The sequence below is a fragment of the Saccostrea echinata genome, unplaced genomic scaffold (genome assembly GCF_033153115.1).
Source record: "Saccostrea echinata isolate AGI-Se365-2 ecotype Australia unplaced genomic scaffold, CSIRO_AGI_Sech_v1 ptg000033l, whole genome shotgun sequence".
NCBI lineage: Eukaryota > Metazoa > Mollusca > Bivalvia > Ostreida > Ostreidae > Saccostrea > Saccostrea echinata.
Window position 1 is genome coordinate 32,188,078 of NW_026889782.1, and position 22,971 is coordinate 32,211,048.

General features: G+C 35.1%; 1 protein-coding gene across 1 annotated transcript; it reads right to left on the reverse strand.

Moving 5' to 3' along the window:
• Nucleotides 1-16,755: 16,755 nt before the first annotated feature.
• LOC133199167 (uncharacterized) lies at nucleotides 16,756-19,610 on the reverse strand. Its single transcript, XM_061335025.1, has 2 exons — nucleotides 18,585-19,610; nucleotides 16,756-16,866 (listed from the first exon to the last, which is right to left on the reverse strand). The coding sequence occupies exon 1, from the start codon at nucleotides 19,595-19,597 to the stop codon at nucleotides 18,596-18,598; it is 1,002 nt and encodes a 333-aa protein (XP_061191009.1). The 5' UTR covers nucleotides 19,598-19,610; the 3' UTR covers nucleotides 16,756-16,866; nucleotides 18,585-18,595.
• Nucleotides 19,611-22,971: the final 3,361 nt, after the last annotated feature.

The following is a 22,971-nucleotide window of genomic DNA, read 5'->3' on the forward strand; positions in this document are numbered from 1 at the left end:
AAATTCTAATGAAAACAATGTTTTTTAATTAAGATCCATATATTTCTAATGATTGACATAATACAAATTCAAAATAAAATATGCATGTCTATATTATACACTGTACCTTAAGCAGACCAATTGCATTATTACATCCTTCAGGAGACCAACTTAAATCAATGTTTGAGAACTACTTGTGAGAACAATAAATTTGTCTACTTTACAGTACTAAATGTACATGGAATCTATAGGATGATGTTACTTTAATTGAACTGCCTTAGTTCAACACAGTAATCTAACAAAGAAATTGAGCCAAAACAACATTTTAAGACTTTTTGAACAGTGCATGTTCCTATCATTTCAAAACCATTACCAGTAAAAATGCTAATATAGGAAAATGATGACAATTAATTAATATTGTACTTTCAGGTATATTAGATGAATTAATCTGATTCGTCAAGAAACATTTGTTAAAAAGCACTATTATCCGCTGAATAATGAAGCCACGCCCAGTGTCACAACAGTCAACATTGCTTAACGACGGGTGATATTCCAAAAAATAGTGACTGCGCAGATTTATGTGCTCAAGGTTCACTATTATTTGTATTTGTATAAAACATTCAGTATAATATAATAAATATTGCATGTACTCGAGTGTAATATTGAAATTTTTCACCCCTCGAAAACCAAATACGTCAAAAAGGGGATGGGTTTCTTTTCCAACTTCTACATAGTTTTGCCCCTGCAAAAACTGGTATAGACCTTGGAAATGTTTAAACGGGCTAAGAGAAATCAAATGCATCAAGAGTACTTAATTGTTTTTACCCAAGTTACATGCCAAAAAAGATTCAGAGAGACGTCACATAAAGTTAACGTTGATTTGAACTGAAGTTAGGGTGTCAAAAATCATTCACATCCAAAAGTGACATTGATCATGTGTGGTAGATAATAAACTCCTACGAGCTAAATATGCTGCCATAATCAAGTGAGGATCTTTCCCTAATCCTATATATAAATCCATTTACAATATTATATGCACTTAAGCAGCTGTTTATGACATTGTAAAATTATATAAACAAGACCGGTTTATATAATTTATATCAATTTATATAATTAATAATATAATTTATATAATTTTATCAAGATAAGTGTATGGGGTAGAGGGAGCAGACATTGAGAATCAATGTTGTCGGACCTCATGAAACTAAACTAACAGTCTTCCAAATAACCCGGGAGTCCAATGCCAGGGACCTGTTAAATTTGCAGCCGGGCATGTAAAAATTGCCAAATTACATGTCCGAAGAGGGCATATGTGAATCTTCTTTCATCGTACAATCTTTACTTGCCATTTATTCTGTCCTACCCCCATTATTCGCTTAAACGTTGCTATATGTAATGTCGATGGATTGCCTGTCTACATTCTCGATACGACCTGTCAAATGATTGTCAATCTAATCATTGAAGTGTTTAGTTTAACCTATTTGTTTTCTCGAAGTTGCTTGCTAAATTACGAGATGTTCATCAATGCCACATACTGTGGCACTACAGTCATGATCCCATTTCTGAAATTCAGTTCAGCTAAACCGGCCAACAAATGACCAGCATGCAACTCAAAAGTTATTTATGAACAAAAACACTTTAGAAAATGGCAATCACAGGCCATGGTTGGTTTACGACGCTGAAAAAATTAATATAAAACCTTTATACCTAATGGCTTTTTTTTGTTGCACAATACTGGTAAATGTAAGAATTTTGAGTAGGACATGTACAAATTTGAATGGGCTGGGTAAAAATGATAGGTCTACATGCCCGAAGGGCATGTGCTGAAAAAGAATTGTTGTGAAGACTGAACTAAAGCGACAGCGCTGGGTGATCATATAAAGTCCCCTTTATTACATAATAATTTGGCAAATTATCAACACATCAAGCTAAAATTTCCAACATATCTTAACGGTGAGAATTTTTATTTTTTAAGTTGAAACCTCGTGACATGTGAAAAAAATGAAATTTGTATCCCATCTAAAGTCTTAAAATGTATCAAGGTAATTTTCGATACAAATTTGCGGTTGGGGTTATAAATGAAGGATAAAACCAGAGACCTCGGAATGGAATACTCGAAAGTCTCTGGTTTTATTCTACCCCCAACTGGAAGTTGTATCCCATCTAAAGTCTTAAAATGTATCGAGGTAATTTTCGTGGAATAAATGAGTGCTTTACAATAAAGAGACTCGACCAGATACGTCTGAAACGATTTATTTGACAAGAAAAAAGTCTCTTGAAGCGAACGATGTCATTTTAAAGTAGATTAATGATTGATAATGATAGATACATGAACAAAATATGAGCTTGAAGCGGGGGTGCCTGAAATTGAGTTAGATACCTTGTGGTAAAAATAAGTAGGGGTGCACCGTATATGAAACAAGTGCCTGTGATTGATAGTCTGAAATTTCTCTTCACCTAAATATTAAAAGCTTGCAGTGATCGCTATAAATCTATACAAGTCAACAGTCAAGTTACATACGGTAAACTAACATAAAAACAAGATTACAACAGTCATGATTACAGAAGGTATATTTTGAAGACTCTAGGTCAGTAGGTGAATGTAAACAGGTAAACACACGTGGGACAGTCACCGCAAATATGAACCACAAAACGACTTATAACATTAAAATGTAAATATTCATCTGCACACAGATTTTTGCATAATAATAATAATTTTTAAAAAGTGTAAATTAAAATATAAAATAAACAAACCTCAAACCTTGTAACAAGCCTTGTTTCCCTACAATCTTATTCTGGTTCTCTGTCACTGAAAATGCAGGGAACCAGGCTGCGTTATTAACTCGTACACAGATTTGTTGATACGAATAAACCTATAAACATATATACGAAATAAAATATTATCATAAAAAATGAAGAATTTCAAATTGCTTGAAAAATTATCTTTATGTAGTTTATAATAAATGGTTGTAATTGTTTATTAATTTCTATCTATCCATTAAAATTTGATACGTATATCAGCTTAAAATGTACAATGTATCCGTCTGAACAATTATTGTTATTACACTCCCTGTCACATCTTCACAGTTAAGCCTGTAAACATGGTAAGTAGGAATCAATTTCAGTTGAAGGGGACCAAAACCAAACATTTTTCAGTTTCATTTGGTGGGGAGGGGGGGGGGGGTATAAACCTCAAATGATCATTTTATCTCTGTCACTGAACTGCTGAAAATAATGAAGGGAACTAGGCTGCGACAATGATTTGTTGACTGAATTAAAATACGAAATAAATTATCATACATACGAAATAAAATAATTTCATGAAAAAATGAAGAATTTCCAATTGCTTGAAAAAAAGAAGCTTTTCATGTATGTGATTTACAATAAATGGTTGTACTTTTATATTTTCTATATATCCATTAAAATTTCACAGTATCAGTATTTCACTATTTGTAAACATTAAAAATAATATTAAATAAATGTTACACTCACTGTGGCTTTGACTGAGTTACTGTCACATCTTCACAATTAAACGAGAATATTCCCTTCCGTAAATATTGCTATATATATCTGAACTGTTACCAATTAATCTTTCTTTGGTGAAAGAAAACCTCAGGGATGGAGAATAGGCCCGTACGTAATTTAGTTGGAGGGGGGGGGGGGTGAGCACAACCAAACAACATTTTTCAGTTTCAGGTTGGGGGAGGCTACAAACCAAAAATTTTTTAATAAGCAAAAGAAAAATACATTATCAGAGGTTATTATTGAGGGGGCCCAAAAGCAAAAGAAAAATAGATCATCAGAGGTTATTACTGAGGGGGCCCAAGATTAAAGGAGCAATGTTTTCTATAGTATATCTAAATTTCAGCAAAATTACAGGGGGCCTGCCCCCCCCCCCCCCCCCGGTTCCTTCAGCCATGTATTGTATCAAATCTGCTTCACCCTGATTCAGATTTTTTTTACAGCATATATTATATTCTATTAGCAGAGGACCATATTACATTAATAAACAATTATTAAATTACAGCTATTTTTTTCTTACAGGGTCTGTTTCATTTATACTATATCATGATGATCATGTCCTGCATGATGTTTACAGAAAGTTTAATTTAAATTTTTAAGCTCGAAATAGCTGCGTCAACTTGCGAGACTATTTTTTCAACGTTTGGCCTAATCTTTAAATATTTAATTTGTTTGTGGACTTGCATAAAAGAATTAAAAAATATAGGGGCCTATCATTTAACTTTATTTCGAATTTCCTTCAGGATTTTATATACCGAACTATAGTCTAACGATTATTTAAAATCATACTTTTTCTCTTGAAAGCTAAATTACTAGGAAAAAAAAAACAAACGAATGTTTGTCTTGTGTATTCTTAGTTACAACTTATTACTGTATCATTTCAGTTACTTACCCAAATTTCTCAACATCCATGGTGTTCAGAGGTCATTTTCTGAAAACTGAAGGGGCATTCCGATGGCATTCGGAACAAATGACGGAAAGCACTTGCTAAGAATTCAAAACATGGTTCATAAATTTACAATATTTTTCCTTTTTAGGTTTTTAACATAAAACATGGAAAACTAAGTTAAAGAAACACTCATTTGAACAAATCAAAAGCGGAAAAAATATATATGCTAGATTTTTTGTTTAATTGCGTGTTTTTCATGGTCTCCAAAATGCAGAAAAATTATCCTTTGAAATTATACGTAGGTTATAAATTCTTTTCTTTTTTAGGGAAGATGATAGAAATTAGACAACTTTTGAATGTTAAATAACAGAGTTAAAGATTAATAATATTTAATGGCATACTGTTTATTTATCTATAAAAAGACATTTGCAATACTGATGAGGTCAAAATAATAGGGAGACCGAAAAAGGTCGCCTTAATCCAGTGGTCTCCCTAAGCGAGAAAATATATCCTCCTTGGTCTACTAAAGCCATATGTCATATATATATATATATATATATATATATATATATATATATATACGCAGGTATGTTAAGGCAGTACCCAGATCATATTTCGGCGAATTTAGACTTTTTTCGTAAAATGGAAGATTAATAAATCATAAAAGCCATGGATTAAACATTTACTATTATTATCTATTGTATAGACGTCATTGAGTCTTAGGCTAAAAGAAGCACTCCGCTACGACGTCATCACGTGACGTCTATAAATAGAAAAATTGCCTTAATGAAAAAGTGAAAAGTTCAACACTACCCCGGGAATAATTCATTTCTTTTTGTGAAAATAATTATGTAAAAACATCACTGGGTCATGAAAAGTGCTGCTAGAATCCTACTCTCCCGACACAGAAAACATTATTCCAAAGTTTCACATGAAACCTTACCAAAAATATTACATTTTGTACAAACGATCAAGGAATTGTCATCAATTCATGTTAATCACAAGATTCTAGCAGCACTTTCCAAATACTATAGAATACAAGCTTTCGATACAAACAAAAATTTTGTCTCAAAGTATGCGGCGTAGTGTTGAACTTTTGCAACTTTGTTGTTATAGAACGACAGAGGAAAGGCTGATCGGGATTTCAAAGCACTGCCTGTGTTCATTATAAGACAAAATGATAGGAATATATCAGCGTACCTGATTCTTAATCCTTAATTCCTTATGAATCACAGATAACATTCATGATATATGCTTTAAAACTCCCATTTTATATATTTGTTTACATGAATTCTCGTCACGTTTAATTTTCACTCGGCAAATATTTGATCAATAGTTATGACGTCATGGGTTTGGTATTGAACCCCCGTGATAAATACTTAGGTATTTATACCAACCAAAAACGACAAGATTTGGTTTATATTATGTTTTTGAATGATTCCATTCATTTCTTGGACCTGAAATTAAACTTTAAATATAAATATTAAGAAATCATTATTTCTAAACTTCACGTCATACAGCTTACTATGACGTCATATTGTAGAGGCAAGTAGGATATCTCTGGGTGTAGCCTTAACATAACCGCGTATTGAGAAAATTGTTCCTTACGGAAAAAGAGGACCTGGAAACAGCTGAATAATATTACCTTTCAAATAAATAGAAACTTGGAATTACAAATTTTACCCTTATGAATAGCAGCAAGCTAAAAAAAAAACTTAGAAAATCCCAAGAAATGTTGAGTGCAGGCATGACGTCTTTCATGCTGGTGACAGTAAGTCGTGATGGTTCATTGAAAGGCGTTTCCTGAGTACTATCTTTGTCATTCTGATCATTTTGATGAAATTTCTCTTAAGATTATTTAAAAACATTCGATAGAAAATAAAATGGTGATCGTCATTTATTGAAGTCACATTTGCTTATTACGACGTCATACCTTCTGGTGCCATAAGACGCAAATCGAAAACGTGATCATTTTCCTGTATAGTACATAAATTTGTATCTTTAAATACCCGTCGCCCCCATGGCACAGTGGTTAGAGCGTTTGCTCTAGAGTTGCGGTGTTAGGAGTAAATCCTTACGTCGTAGGTTCAAATCAACTGCGGGACATGGACACCGGTCCTTCGGATGAGACCGTATAAACTGAGGTCCCGTGTCGACGTAGGTGCTGGCACGAAAAAGATCCCTCACTGTTCAATGGCCCTGAGTGCCGAGTATAGGTCAAATTTGCAGCCCTCCACGGACAAGTAGTAGCGTCTCCATATGAGTGAAAAGAGAGACGTTAAATAACAAACTTTAAATACCCTTGAAAATAAAGTTAGTCAATCATATTAATTTGGCTTTAAATTTTACCTTTTGGTAAGGTGATACACATATTCGTAACGTTGGAATGCTTTGCACGAAAATAGTGTATCATATCAGGGAAATTAAATACTATTAACGAAAAACTTTATAATTGAGGGTAATTTTTTATCTAGGTTTATCTGCACACTACCGAATTTGTATTCATTGCTGATAAAATCCATATCTATGTCCGTCGGACAATTTCCATCAAAGATTCCTAGAAAGTTTTTTGCGACATATTGACTACAGTCCCTTTAATCAGAATCATAATTCAAGGTATATGAATAGTCAGGGTCAAAGTCCAATGTATATGAATAAAGTGGCCTATATCAGCAGTTTCTATAGGTTTTCATTAACTTTGACTTTTAACCTTGACAAAATTTCCCATGTCTAGGCTCATGAACATTGACAATCTAGAGAAACTTCTGATACTGGTCACTTTACAGAGGTCATAAAAATAAACACAACGATTTAAGTGACGGTCGTTTATTCCATGTAAAGACAAGTATGATATAGTTTACATAAACGGAGTCACATGACTCATAAAACTACTATGTACACCAATGGCTTAACACTGATACTTTTGAAATGGGTTTCGTTTATAGAATAATGACTACAAACACCATGTTGTTGTTGTGGATAAATATATTATCAGTATTATCACAGCTCTGAAATATATATATAAACAATCATAAATATTTTGTAACAATTCACTTGCCAGATAGCACGGTCAAATGAAGAGTTATTTCCCTTTAATTGTGCTCATAGATAAAACATTAAGAGTTATCTTTCTTAATCAATAATATGTACAAAGTATAAATACTCTGGAATATATAGATAAAACAATGAGATCAAATGATACTGAACTCTTCCAGAATAATATAATTATATAGACAATATTCAAAATATATACATCATACCTATAGGTGATATAGAGCCATAACTCCAATATATACAAAGCTGAACACAGCTGTACTCTATTCAGTGATCTGTGTATGAATAATATACATATAACTTTACTATATTACACACTTATTCTCACAGATATAAAATATACTTATTACTCTAAATATTTACAAAGTCATAAAATAATCACACAAACTGAACTTTCATACTTTATATTAGAATATTATTATTTGGTAATTTTAGCAGATAAACAATTGTATAGAGAAGATGAAATTAGTAAAAGTAAACTTACATTCTGTCCTGTCTTGGTCATTGTCATAAATAAGTCATCTAATATCAAAAAGCCAGTATGTCTGGTCAGACCAAGATCTCAAACAAAAGTAATTAACTAAGTAAAAACCAAAAGAGAGGAAACTAACCAACCAATGAAATCCAAGTTGGCCTGGACACTACACAAGATATATATAGAAAAGGGACAGGGGTTTAAATGACCACTGTGATGTCATACATCTATAAATAACTCAATAAACACAGATTGATGTAAATAATTCCATGTGGATTTATTCAGTAAATGAAATGCTGTAAAGAAATAAATATGACAATTTAACTGAATTAATTTAATCCTGAAATATAATAATTAATATAGGAAATAAATCACTCTATCACATACTTCCCCTCTTTGTGAAATGACGTCCTCGTCATTTACTATTTCATAAAGAAATAATGACTGTAAAATAAAATAAAACCATGTAAAACATAGAATATCACTGAAAATTTATTTACACTTACCGAACTGACTGACTGACTGGTTTAATGTACTTATCTTAACTTATTCTTACCTGTAATAATATCTATCGGAGCCTTTTCTACTAGTTCTTTACTGTTGTTGGAATGAAATACATTGCTGGAAGCTAAAGTCTGCAAATAATCAGCCCTTGTCTTCCAGTCTGGTTGTTGTTTTGCTAGCTGTTGGTTTACTATATAGTCTCCACTAGTGATCCATGACGTTGTTTTCTTTACTCTTTTAGATCTTCTTGGTACAGTCTTTGGTATCTGTTGTTCATCAGCTGAGTCTTCATCAGAATTGGTATTATCCAAATCGTCATTATCAGCTTCTGCTTGTTGTGTATCTGTAGACTGTTCTGTTTCCTTCATATCAGTGTCTTCTGTAATGGTAGCTACTGAAGTACCTGTGTCATCAACATGTTCAGCAGGTAAAGGTATTCCGGAACTACCCTCATCTTCAGCGCTCTCTTCTTCATTGGCCAATGTATTCTCCTGCGGGTTACTTTCTATCCCAGAAGCAGGTGTACTAATCTTGCTGTGAGCAATAGGTGCTGCTTCATGTATTAACATTTCCTCATTACTGCTCTCTGAGTCACTATCCTCATGTTGTGAGGTACTCTTCTGTTTGGATCTTCTCGTGACTCGAGGCTTTGTTAATTTCCTAGGTGCTGGCTTCGGCTTTTCTGTTGATAATTCAAAATCTAAGTGTCCAATTGGTAGTAAAAGGTTCCGATGTAAAGTTCTTATACAGGTGTTGTTGCTTTCTTTCCTTACAATATACACTGGAACGTCCTTGTTTGGTAGACTCTGCACTATATATGGCTCTTCCTCCCATTTATCAGATAATTTATGAGTGCCTTCGAATGCAACAATTTTGACCAATACTCTGTCTCCTGGCTGAATGACAGCATCTCTTGCCTTGATGTCATAATTCTTCTACTGTCTTCCCTAGGCATTTTGGATAGATTTCTGTGCCAAATGGTAAGTATGTTCCAATTTAGATTTCAAAGATTTTATGTAGGAATTCAGGTTTTCGTGCTGATTTGGTCCATCTGTTTTGAAAATGAGATCTATTGGAAGTCTGGGTTCTCGTCCAAACATAAGAAAGAAAGGTGATTGGCCTGTTGTTTCCTGTTTCATCGAATTATAGGCATGAACTAAAGTTGAAATATGAGACTTCCAATCCTATTTTTGGTAATTTTCAAGTGTTCCTAACATCTTAAGAAGAGTCCTGTTGAAACGTTCTGTTAAGCCGTTGCCCATTGGGTGGTATGGTGTTGCTCTCGACTTGCTTTCTCCAAGAATGTTGCAGAGCTCCTGTATGATTTTGGATTCAAAATTGGCACCTTGATCACTATGTAGCCGCAAAGGTATCCCGTAATGGACGATGAAATGATGGAATAATGCCTCAGCTGTGGTTTTGGCAGTCTGGTTCCTTGTAGCTACAGCCTGCGCAAATCTAGTAAAGTGATCGGTGATGACCAGGATGTTCTCATATCCTCATTTTGATTTTTCTAATTTAAGATAGTCTACACACACCAGTTCTAGAGGTTGCAATGTTCTGATATTAATGAGTGGGGCTCTGGTTGGTGTCGTTTTTCTTAGAAGGCATCTCCTGCAGTTTGAAATGAAATGTTCCGTGTCTGCTGTCATTCCTTGCCAATAAAATCTATCTCTAGTTAAACTGATGGTTTTCTCGCGGCCAGGATGTCCCATGACAGTATGAAGATGGTACAATACTGTTCCAATACATGATCTAGGTAAAAGTATCTGTGATTTCTTGTTCTCATTCACTGTTGTTTCTCTAATGAGGACCCATCTCTTAATCTAAGTTTGTCAAAATTCTTCTGAAGTAAAGCATGGTACTGGATGTTGTTGTATGGTAAATGGCGTTTTGCTGGCTTGAACCGACTGGGTCGTTGTACTGATGACGACGAATATCAACCTCTGTCTGATCACTCAAGTCTGGTAGGTTGTCAACTGAAGATGGAGATATGGACAAGCATTGTACATAGGGATCATTGGATACAGTTGAGTTGCATATGGTCTTAATGGAATCGGATGTTATGATTTCTTGGTTTGGTATCCTGCTTAATCCATCTGCATCTGCGTTGTGTGATCCGGGTCGATATAATATTTCAAAGTTGAAGTTGGCGAGATCAGCAATCCCTCTCTGGCTTGTCGCATCAAGTTTTGCAGATGTTAAGACATAGGTGAGTGGGTTGTTGTCTGTATAAACCTTGAATGTTCCTCCATATAAGTAATCTCTAAATTTCTCGCATACAGCCCACTTTAAAGCCAGAAATTCCAATTTGTGGACAGGATAGTTCTTTTCTGATTTGGACAAACTCCTGCTGGCATAGGCTATTACCCGTTTGAATCTGTCTTGCGGCTGATATAATACAGCGCCAATGCTTGATGATGAGGCATCTGTATGTAGCTCAAAGGGTAAAGAGTAATTTGGAAATCCTAGAATTGGATAGGTTGTAAGTTTCTCCTTTAGTGTCTTGAAGGCTTGTTCTTGTTCACTTCCCCATCTCCACTTGTCTGATTCTTTTGGTGTTCTTATACCTTTTCTAGATTTCTTCTTGGTATTTGGTAGAAGGTCATTCAATGGGCGTGCTATTGTTGAAAATCCCTCAATGAATCTCCGGTAACAACCAACGAAACCCAGGAATTGGCGAACTTCATCTGAATTTCTTGGTTGCGGCCAGTTCTGTATCTTGGTGATCTTTTCCGGGTCTGGTTCTATCCCCTCCTCACTAACAATGTTTCCTACATATTTTACTTTCCTTTTGAAAAATTCGCATTTCTTTGGTGACAGTTTCAGATTTACTTCCCTTAGTTGCTGAAATATCTTTTCTAACCGCTCTAAATGCTCTTCATATGTCTTGGAGAATACTATCAAGTCATCCAAATAAATGAAGCATATATCAAGGTGGAGCCCTTCAAAACATTCCTCCATAAGCCTTTGGTATGTAGCAGGTGCGTTGACTAGACCGAATGGCATCCGATGATATTCGTAAAATCCGAAAGGTCCAACAGTAAACACAGTTCTTTCCTTGTGATTTTCGTGTAACTCAACTTGATGGTACCCACTTTTCATATCCAGTATGGTAAAGAATCTATTTCCTGCTAACGCATCCAAAATTTCTTCGATTCGTGGTAATGCATATGAATCTTTCTTTGTCCTAAGGTTAAGCTGTCGGTAATCTACACACATGCGCAGTTCGTTGTTTTTCTTCCGACAAAGGACAACATTACTCGACCAGGGTGACTTAGACTTCCTTATAATTCCTCCCTCTAAAAGCTTCCTTAAATGATCTTTGACTTCCTCAAACATGGCAGGTGGTATATGCCTTGGTCTTTGTTTAAATGGAGTATCGTCATGTAGCTCAATTCTGTGTTTTACGATGTTAGTGTGTCCTATGTCTGTGTCTGATTTGGAGAAGACATCTTCATACTTTCTTAATAAATGTTCTGCTCCTTGTATTTCTGAAGGTGTAAGTCCATCTTCTTCAATCTTTACTAAATTCAGGACATCTTTGGTTTGCTGGAGGTTAGAACAAGAATGTCTGTCTGATTTGGTTCAACTTTCACAGGTTGTAGCTCGCAAAGTATAGATTTAGGTGGAACTTGTACTGTCCTTGTAGTGATGTTATCAACGTCCACTCTTATCACATGACTGACTGGATAGGTATAGTCTGTAAGTGATGGTACAATATCCAGGTCTGATGGAATTACAGAGTGAGATGTGGCTTGTAGAACAGCTGTTGTAGACTGATATGGTATAGCTCTGTCGACTTATCCAGATATAGAAACTGTTGAATTAGGTGGTATAATAATACAGTGATTTTCAGCTGATTTTACAATTCCAAGTCTGTTGTTGTTGCGAGCAAGTTCTTTTCTCGTATTGTCATTCCTCGAAAAGCTAGATACCATGGTGTGAATAATGCAGCATCCTGTAGATGTCTGTCTCCATATTTGTCTTTGACATCACCTAGCATATGTTGTAGTATATTTGTTCCTATAAGTAGTGGTACTGTACTGTTGTAATTGCTTGTTGATACAACGAGTAATGGAAACTGTGGTTCCTCTGATGATTGTGGTAATCCATTACTGATGATGGAAGCAATGATGTATCCATGATATGGTAATTGTTGACCATTAGCACATTCCACTTTTAAAAGTTCTTTTATTGGGTGAAGTTCTAAGTGACTAAGATGTTTCATATAAAAATCATAGCTAACTGTTGACACAGTAGATCCAGTGTCTATCAATGCTCTGACTAAGTTTCCTTCTAAACTTGCTTCAACTTCTGAAGTACTCCCTACTAATTCACTGGTTCTACTCCTATTAGGGCTTCTCCTGTACTGACCTATCGTCTGCCCCGCAACGAAGGTCTCCTGGTGTTTAAATGTCTTCTGCTGTGGTCCAGACGCACATGACATCTACGTGCTATATGTCCAGGTTGTCTGCACCTATAACATATAGGTTCTCCATCCTCTGTTTCTTGTAAAGCAGAATCCTGATTCTCACTATATCCATACTCATAATCATAGCCGTATCCCTGATTATACCTTGGACCATTGTAATTCCTGTATTGAGGACGTCCACTGTACGAATTTCCAGATCCATGGTTTTCTCTTCTGGACTGTGGCTGAACTCTGTCATATGGTTCACCAAAATCTTTGTAATTCCTGTTTGTGCGCTGTTGTCCTGATCTCTTATTTCCTTCTTCCATAGCATTGACTTTGGTAGTAAGCTGTTGAATCATTCCTTTAAGTTCCTTAATCTCATCTCCTTTCTCAGCTTCACTTGATGCTACAGCCATATTTGATTGTGCCTTCTTCGTTTCATGTTCCTTTTCTACAAGTCTGATTTCCTTCCTAAGTTCATCAAAATTGGTCAGTGCATCAAATTTGTATCCAGTAATATCCTTAATCCATTGATGTAATCCATTCCAGAATTTTGATCTTAATTTCTCATTTGCATCGTCCTTGGTTGCAACTCCTTTGATAACAATTTTCCTGTAAATCTCCTCCAACAGACAACTCCAACTCATGCTATCCTCTCCTTTTTCTTGTCGAGCACTGTAAAATTGTTCCATGATGGTTTCTCCTCGTTCTATAGTGCCGAGTACACTCTCCCTCTTGTCCAGTATCTGGGTGACAGTGGCTCCAGGACCAAGTCTCATGGCAACCTTTCCTGCATCTCCTCGCAATGATCTCCTAATTGACTGAGCAATTGTTTCCTCTTTGTACTTTTCCTTGATCAAACAATCAACTTCATATCGCCAAAGATCATATGTAGTGTCATTCTTGCCGCCATCTCCAGAAAAGCAAGAGATCTTTGGGATGTGGGAACTGATGGTGCTTCCTGATGCTGATGAATTTCCAGTATCCGTGTGTGGTTCTGTCTTTACATTGACAAATTCCTCCTCGTTCATTTGTGTAACATATTGAGTCATCCATTGTTTGAAATCCTGTGCTGAATCTGCCTTTGGTTTTACATTTAATTCTTTAAACACTGATGCTATTTGATTGAGTTCCTCCTGTGAAATTTCTACTGACATGATGATTTGTTTGTTGTTTGATTTTGAATAAAACTTCTCTAATTAACTAAATACTAGCTAGGTACCTAGTAACTAAATTTACCTTAATTAGCTTAATAAATCTAAAACTACATCCTCTGAAGTTGAAGAATCAGGGTTCTCCATGGGCCGTTTAACGTGGCGGCCCCGCCACAGTTAAATTCCTTTGCGCCACAGTTAAAAAATCAGCCACAGTAAGATCGTCGTCGTCGGTAAGATAACTATATACATTTATAAACCAAATAATCCTTCAAATTATGTACCGTTTTTCAGTTTCTAATGCTTAACCGTTAATTTACTCTAATTAGGGCCCATTGTTTGGCTTGCACAAGCAATTATCTTCTAGACCTCGCTGGACACTTGAATGAAAAGAAAATTATTTGACAGTTCTTGAAAGACGCAAGGGTAAGAGTATATGCCAAATTAGAACTGTCTAAAACTTCCTTCCTAATCAATGACTATATTATTTTCTTATTTGCATCCTTAATTAAAGAAGTTTTGGACTGGGGAGATGATGGGAATGGAGGGGGGATATTAATCATTATAGAGAATCCATGTATATTAAACGATGTGGCAAGTTTAAACAGGTTGGAGAGAATACTCGAAATCGGGTATTATCCGTGAAATCGCGTATAGTCCCTGAAATCGGGGTATCGTTGTATCCGCGAAATCGGGTATAGGCGGTGTAATTACTTTATAAAACTTAAATAATGGGATGGAGCATTTTACCGAGTCAATTTTCACCTAGAGATGAATGTTATCTTAAGGTATCACTAGCCAAGTAACGATCTAGAAGTCTTATTTAATGCGCATATGACAACAAATACCCTTGGAACTTCGTGCATTTCATGATCTGCACCCAAACAGGCGTTCGTTCTGCTTTATATTTTTCATAATGTTAAAAGTATTTGCAACTTCTTCAAAGTCATACCCAACACAACAAAACTGTAAAATATCCAAAGTCGGGAATTTATAATATTTCCACATCAATACGACAAACATGAACATTTTGTAAATAACTCAAATTATACGGAAACACATTTCACACACTAAATAATGTCAAGTGAGAACAGATGACTGTCTAACGTATCCAATTATGCGTCATTAATTGCTTTCACATTCATCTTGTGCATAAAATCAATATAAAATGTATAAACTATTTTATGGTAAAGATGTTTCAAATTAAAATTATTAAGTTAAACGAGACTTACCTGGAAGGTGAAGTTTGACTGTAATTTTTCCACCATTGAGAAACGTAGGGATCAAATGAGATGAAGTTCAAGGTCACGTAATCATAATTCAGAGGAGTAGTAATAAATATTGGGGCATCAAGTTAACACAACAATAGGGTGGGACTTGGAAGAGAAAAAATTTTTAGGGCTGGGCATTTGATCCCTACGTCTCTCAATGGTGGAAAAATTACAGTCAAACTTCACCTTCCAGGTAAGTCTCGTTTAACTTAATAATTCTTCCCCATTGAGAGCCTCAGTCTCAAATGAGACTTCAGAGTTGATGACCCAATAATAAAAAACATTACAAAAACCATTATTAACATTCTAAATAAGTCTCAACCAAATTTATGAATTACCTTTTATTTTCACCAAGTCAGAACGATGAACATATTTACATACTAGTATATAATATGCTACAGGTTATCCTTATGAAAATTGTCCAACAAAGCATTGCTGAATTCACTAGACAGTTTAACTGGTTTATTATAAAATTTTCTAAAGGTACTGTCACTTATCCAACCTGCTGTTCTAAGAATTGTAGCAACAGACACCTTCGCTTTTGATGCAGCACTAGTTGCTGCTGATCGTGTACTATGCGGTGAAAAACAGTTCATGTCTATTCCAGCATTTGTCATAACCGACTTGATCCAGCGACCAACAGTATCCACAGAAATCGAATTGTGAGGCTTTTGGGTACTTATAAACAGTTTACATTCTGAACCTCTCAATTTTTCAGTTCTATGAATATATTCCCTATATACATGCACTATACATAAATCTGTATCATTTGGATAAGCAGCAATAGAAATTTCATCTAAATGATGCCCTGGTCTTGATTGCTTCAGCAAATCACCATATCTAATGATTAACATATTATCTCTTACAGAAATATTTCTAACATCTAAAAGATGTAAACCTTGTTTTCGCTGTTCAGATAATAAAGCTAATAACATTGCCAATTTCTTTGACAACTGAAACAAAGACAAATCCTGTACAGGAGACAGTGTCTTAAGATATCCTAAAACTTTATTTACATCCCATGTAAAATGATATTTGGGTAAAGTTGGTCTTGACAAAAATACATCCTTCATAAAACGTTTAACTAAAATATGATCACCTAATTTCATACTAGAATGCCCCAAAAGAGACAAAAATGAACTTAACGAGCTTCTTGCCGTATTTAAAGCACTATAACCAAGATTTTTCTTATACAAATCTGTAAGAAATTCTAAAACTAAATTAACATCTGCTTTAAATGGATCACTCTGTTTTTCACAACAAAACTGCAACCATTTTTGTTGATAACCCCTATACTGTCTCTTTGTGGATTCCCGCCAAGATCCACAGATAATATTGACAGTGTCTTCTGGTAAATTTCTACTATACAAGCATTGCCGGACAAACTGAACGCACCCATCTTCATCTTTGTCAAAGGATGTCGTCGTTTTGGATCCTTTGGCAATTTCAAGAGGATTTCTGTTTTCGGAAGAAGATAACACGGACCTGCAACTTGATGCATCAACTGCGGAAACCATGTCTGTGTCTTCCACACTGGAGCTATCAACAGAGCAAACTTCACTTCTTCCTCCTTGATTTTCTTCAAGACACTGCTTATGACACTAAAAGGAGGAAATAGATAACAGTCAATATTTCTCCAAGAGTGTGCAAAAGCATCAACTCCCACAGCATTTGGGTCTGATGTATATGAATAATATTTCTCTAACTGATGATTGTCCTTAGATGCAAATAAATCTATATCACATTTTCCACACAGATTTGTCAGTTTAATAAAAACCACTTCATCTAACTTCCATTCCATGTCTACATTTTTGCGAGATAACGAATCAGCTATAATGTTTGTTGCACCCTGGACATGTTCTGCACTAAGCCAGATGTTTCTATTTATACACCAAATCCATAATTCACGAGCTAGTTCATTCAATGTTGAGATCTTGCCCCCTTGCTTGTTTACATATGAAACAGCTACTGAATTGTCCATACAAAGCCTAACATGGGAGTCTCTAATATTCTCTCCCAACCCTTTTAGAGTATAAAAACCAGCCAAAAGCTCTAAATAGTTAATGTGTGACTCACAAAAATTCTTGTCCCATAATCCACTAATTGCTTCACCTGAATCTTCATTAACTCCACCCCATCCAAACTTGGAACTATCACTTTTGAAAAGAAATTTTGGAGAGTTTCTAGTTAATGATTTAAAAGATTTACACACATTCAGGGACCACCAGTTTAGTAATGTCCCACTCTGATGAGAAATAGTCATATGGGCTTCAAAATTACCTCGATTAAGTTTTAAAGCCAAATCTTTTTTTCAATTTCTAGGGTCTTGTAATAAAGTCTAGCATATTCTACCCCTGGTTCAGAGGCTACAAACATGCCTACAAGCTGTGCCACCTGTTTTATTGTCACTTCATTCTGATTCAAAACCATATCACAAAAATCTTTAATAGATTACGCTTTGTCTGGTGTAAGTCTAACAGTCATTGTAACCGAATCTAATAAAAATCCCAAAAAGACAACATTCTGGCTTGCATAAAACTGAAATTTGTCTGGATGAATGGTAAATCCAAGACTATCCAAGGACTTAACAGTGTCTCTTAAATTAACTTCACACTCATCTTTTGTATTGCCCAATAACAAAACATCATCTATATAAATAACATTCAAATGACCAAATTTCCTAAGTTCAGAAAAAACAGGCTTCATGATTTTAGTAAAAATTCGTGGAGCACTAGCTAGTCCCATAGGTAAACAGGTGAACTGATATGTTTTACTTTCCCACTTGAACCTAAGATATTGTCTACTACATTCATGAATTTTCACGGAATAATAAGCATCTTTGATATCCAGTGAACTAAACCAACAATTTGGTTTAATTAAAGATAATGCGGACCTTAAAGTCTCCATCTTGAAATGATGATTGTCAACAAACTCATTTAAATTCTTTAAATTCAGAATTATTCTAAAAGACCCATCTTTCTTGGGACGCAGAAAAATATTTGAATAAAAAGAATTCTCATATGAATTCTCATTCACATGAATTCTTTCCACAATTTTCTTCTTCAAAAATTTTTCTATTTCTCTATGAGCAGCTTCATATTCAATTTCAGAAAATTTTAGTGAATTTGGCACAATAAATTGAAAAGGTTCATATTTGAATTCTATCTTGTAACCTTTAACAACATCAAGAATCCAACTATCATGAGTCAATCTACACCAATTATGTAAAAAAAATTTTGATTTTGCCTGCAGTAAAATTTTCAGGCGTGTTCTTCAATACAAACTGATCTACAATTGTACAAATATTAGACATACTAACATCATGTGTAACTACTGATTTGACTCCCCCTTCTTCTTTTTCTTGTTGAAACTGAACTGTTTGGCCAAAAAATTGCTCTTTCCGGCCCCATGCCTTGGCTTCTTCCCGTAGCTATTGGAGAATTTGGGGATCCTGTATTTCCCACCATAATCTTTGTTCGATATCTTTTGCGCAAGTTTCTTTGCCTCTAGGACATTCTTCACTTGACTGCCCAAGTCGTCTCCAAATAAATTTTCTGACGAGCTCTCTGCGGAACATAAACTAACAAACTGTTTGTTTTTCTCAGGCTGGATAATTTGTTCCCGCCTCTTGTAAGACAAGTTATGGAAAACACATTTCTGAAACTTCAAGATGTCACCACACAGCTGTTTTGCCTTCTTAACATCAACCAACCCTTTTTTCGAGTTGCAATTAATGAGCATATCAAACAGTCTCAATGTCGGAATCATGGCTTTTCCTACAAGATTCTGGGTAGTCTGTAATTTAATGTCACTTGCTCTGTTTTTGGATGACATGTTTTCCCATATGACTTTGTTGACTTTTGGTGCAGAAACATTGTTAATGTTTTTTGGCCTATCATACTTGCTGGAGATTTCTTTAATTTTCTCCGAGTTAGTTTTGGTCATGAACATTTTCTCCATTATCTTTGCCAGTTCAGAACTTAACGGCTCGCTTGTCTTATCTTCATCACCGAAAAATTCTGACAGTTCATTAAGAGCAGAGACTTCATCATTATCTGATGAACCATGAATACTATCGCCTCCCTCAATAAGGGAATTGAGTGCGTCATCGGCATCCGACTTAGCTGAATTCTCTTCATCAGATTCATCATCGCTAAGTTCGTGAGAAGGCCGGTTACAAACTTTAGACAGTTTTGTTTTCTTGCGAGGGGGTGGCGAACTACTCTTGTTCAGTCCGCGTTTCCTCGAATAGTCCGGACTTGTATCCACTGAGGACCGATCAGACTTCAAAGCAATAAGTTCTTTTTGAACTGATGACATAGTCTTTGACATATCTGCAAAGTTACGCATAAACATGTCGAACATACCATTCACAGAAATATTACTCTGCATGGCAACTGGTGTCGAAGAATTCGACTTCGATTGCATCGTGTGATCATTACGAGCAGCATCCTCGTCAACTTGATCTACGAAGTCCACCGGCTCATTAGCCATGACGAAAAAGAAAGAATACAGACAGTAAAAATCTGATTCGTTTAAATGCTAACTCCACACCACATGGCATGTAAAAGCAAATGGCGCAAGGGGCTAACAGTCCCTGCATCAGTGACATCACTGAAAACAAGTACTGCACATCGTGATCAACACGTGTTGAACAAAATGTGCAACGCTAAAATATTCCCACATGGGAAAAAGCGCAAAAGAACATGTGTTCTGAATAGCAATATTGCTAAAATCCACCGGTTACAAATCCAGTGAAAAATTTAATTGATAAAATCCGAAAAGAAGGACCTAACATAACTCGCGTCTGAACTATGAAAAGACACCAACTTCTATGATTACGTGACCTTGAACTTCATCTCATTTGAGACTGAGGCTCTCAATGGGGAAAAATCCAATATAACACGTACTCTTTTTTTTGGGCGGGGGGGGGGGGGGGGGGGGTCACGAATCTATTTTCATGAGTTGATTTTTTTATCATTTACATATATACATATTTGCAGAATAGCATTCCTTCCATATATATCTTGTACATATGCTTTACAAAAAGAGAATGACAAATAAAGGTAATTAAAAAAAAAATATTAAAATTTCCTTAGGATTCAACATGCCTCCAACGTTTTAGCAACGACAGTGATGTTCTTAGCAACACAGCTTGTGAGAGAAAATAACTATTGATCGTTTAATTTTGCTGAGTCAACAATATTTTACCATTTTTCGGCGATTTCGGTGGGGTTGTTATTACTGATTACTAGGGGAAAATTCATTTTTCAATTATTTCTTGTCCGATCGCAACTACTCGGCCCATCTCAGAGAAGCAAAAAACGACAATGTGTTATGTATGTGTCCAAGGGACACCCCCTTTCAAAGTAATTTAAAAAAATATATAAAATTTGATTGCAGAGTTTGGTGTTAAACGTCATTGAATGTTATATATCCATTGCATGATAAAGGGGGAAGATCTGTTCAACTAATAAAGATCATATTCCCTATACTGCCCTTTTGAGTGAATAGAATTCTTCATATCTCCAATACATTCATGCAGTAATTGCTTATATACCAAAACAATACGAGGTTAAAATAGCAACCTGTTATTTTCTACCACGTACGACAAGTATTGAAAATAGCCAAATATAATGATGAAAAGAATAGAAAAGACTGAGTTATGAAGTTTCATTTCCATGTCGCGTGACGTACTCTCTAGAACCAAACAACGCGTTTTGTAAAATATTATAATAAGGTATAATAAAGCGATATGCCATAAACTATACTACAAAAGGGAAAATCTAATCGTCTATCCAATATTATAATAAAAAAAGGCAGTGGTTCCAATTTGTATGAAATTTTAATATCCGATGACATTCGAGGTTCCATTTCAGTTTGTTCATAATTATTTACAAAATAAGATATGTGAAAACTTTAATATAAAATTCATATCTGAATATCAGCTCTATATTGGGAATGTAAAATTAGCACATGAATCCGAATTGGATTTTTTATTTACATGAACCCCCCCCCCCCATGCAAGCCAAAAAAAAAATCATTTTAACATGACTTCTTGCTCTCAATTTCCACACAAACACATACAGGTAAAGTAACGTCGCTTGCATCGATCAAAATGCAAGCAAAACATTGAATGTGTCTTTGAATGAAATTTTCCATGCTAAATTGACATTAATTTGTTTTCTTAAAAATTAGCGCCTCCTCTTTTCCCCCGAGAATTCCAGGACTGCGCTGCATACATACATCATAGGAAGAACTGATGATTTTACTATATAATCTTTACTTTACCTGTATATCAATACATATTACAGCGTTAGTCGTTAAATTTCTTCAAAGTTTTACATTTTGTGAATAATGCGCGAATTAGGAAATTAAGCTTGAGGAAAAATTTATTGGGAAATAAACACAAACGACATGTAGTTATTTGTTTTTAGAAATTAAACACTGTATATACTTTTAAAAATCTATTTAAGTACATGTACGTATTAAAATTTGTTTCATATCATTTTTCGACCTGCTTTCCCATATGTTCTTTTTTTGTTTTTGTTTTTGTTTTTAACATTTATTTTATTTTCCCCTTACGATAACGTCGGCTTTCTATATCGATGAGAAATACTTACCAACTGAGGAATAATGTTAATTTAAGGGACGCCATACTTTTCTAAGTAAAAATAAAATAACGCTGCGTTAGTCGTTAAATTTCTACAAAGTTTTACATTTTGTAAATAATACATGAAATATGAAATTAAGCTTGCGGAATAATATATTGGGAAATAAACACAAACGACATGTAATTATTTATTTTTAGAAATTTTATTGAAAAATAATGACGCTACCGTGTCTTCTGTGTTCTGTCTTCTGTTCTTCTGTGCTACCCCAGCAGTGTTTGTCGTGTGATTTTAAACTTGTCAGACAACCATATAAATTGGATTCAATAAAAATAAATCCCCAAGATACTGATGTACATGTAACACAAACTGACATTATGCGCCGTTGTTTAAATTTTTTGCTGTTACAGAAAGTTGCACGGGATTCCCGATTTCGCGGATTCAACGATACTCTGATATCGGGGACTATACGCGATTTCACGGATAATACCCGATTTCGAGTATTCTGTCCAACCTGTTAAAGATTGTAGAACTGTTTTTTTTTCTCTTTTTACTACATGTAACATGGCGGCCGCCAGAAACTTATCTAGCGGCCGCCAAATAATTTTCTGGCGGCCGCCAGATAAAAAGATATGGCGGCCGCCAGAAATTATGTGGCGGCCGCCAGAAAAGTTATCTAGCGGCCGCCAAATATTTATCTGGCGGCCGCCAGATAACTTTCTGGCGGACGCCAGATAACTTTCTGGCGGCCGCCAGATAAAATATTTTTCTACCAGGCACCTACCGGCTTCCGTAGTTAAGAGACTTTGATTGGGAAAGTATTATTTCACAACTTGTTGATATCGAAACCGCAACAACAAACTTTACGCAACAATTTATGGTTATTATACGCAAATGTATACCTGAAAAAACTGTTACGATAAGACCCAATGACAAACCATGGATGGATTCTTTGTTAAGAAGAAATATGCGACTACGCAATAGGTTAAGAAAAAAAGCCCAAAAGACCTAAAAAGAATCAGATAAAGAGAAATTCCGGAAAATTAGAAACAAAGTAAATAATATGAAGAAATATGCAATAGCAAATTATTATGA

What these genes read in the sequence shown, in the direction of transcription:
- LOC133199167 (XM_061335025.1), bottom strand. Translation starts at nt 19,597, where the DNA reads ATGTCAAAGACTATGTCATCAGTTCAAAAAGAACTTATTGCTTTGAAG.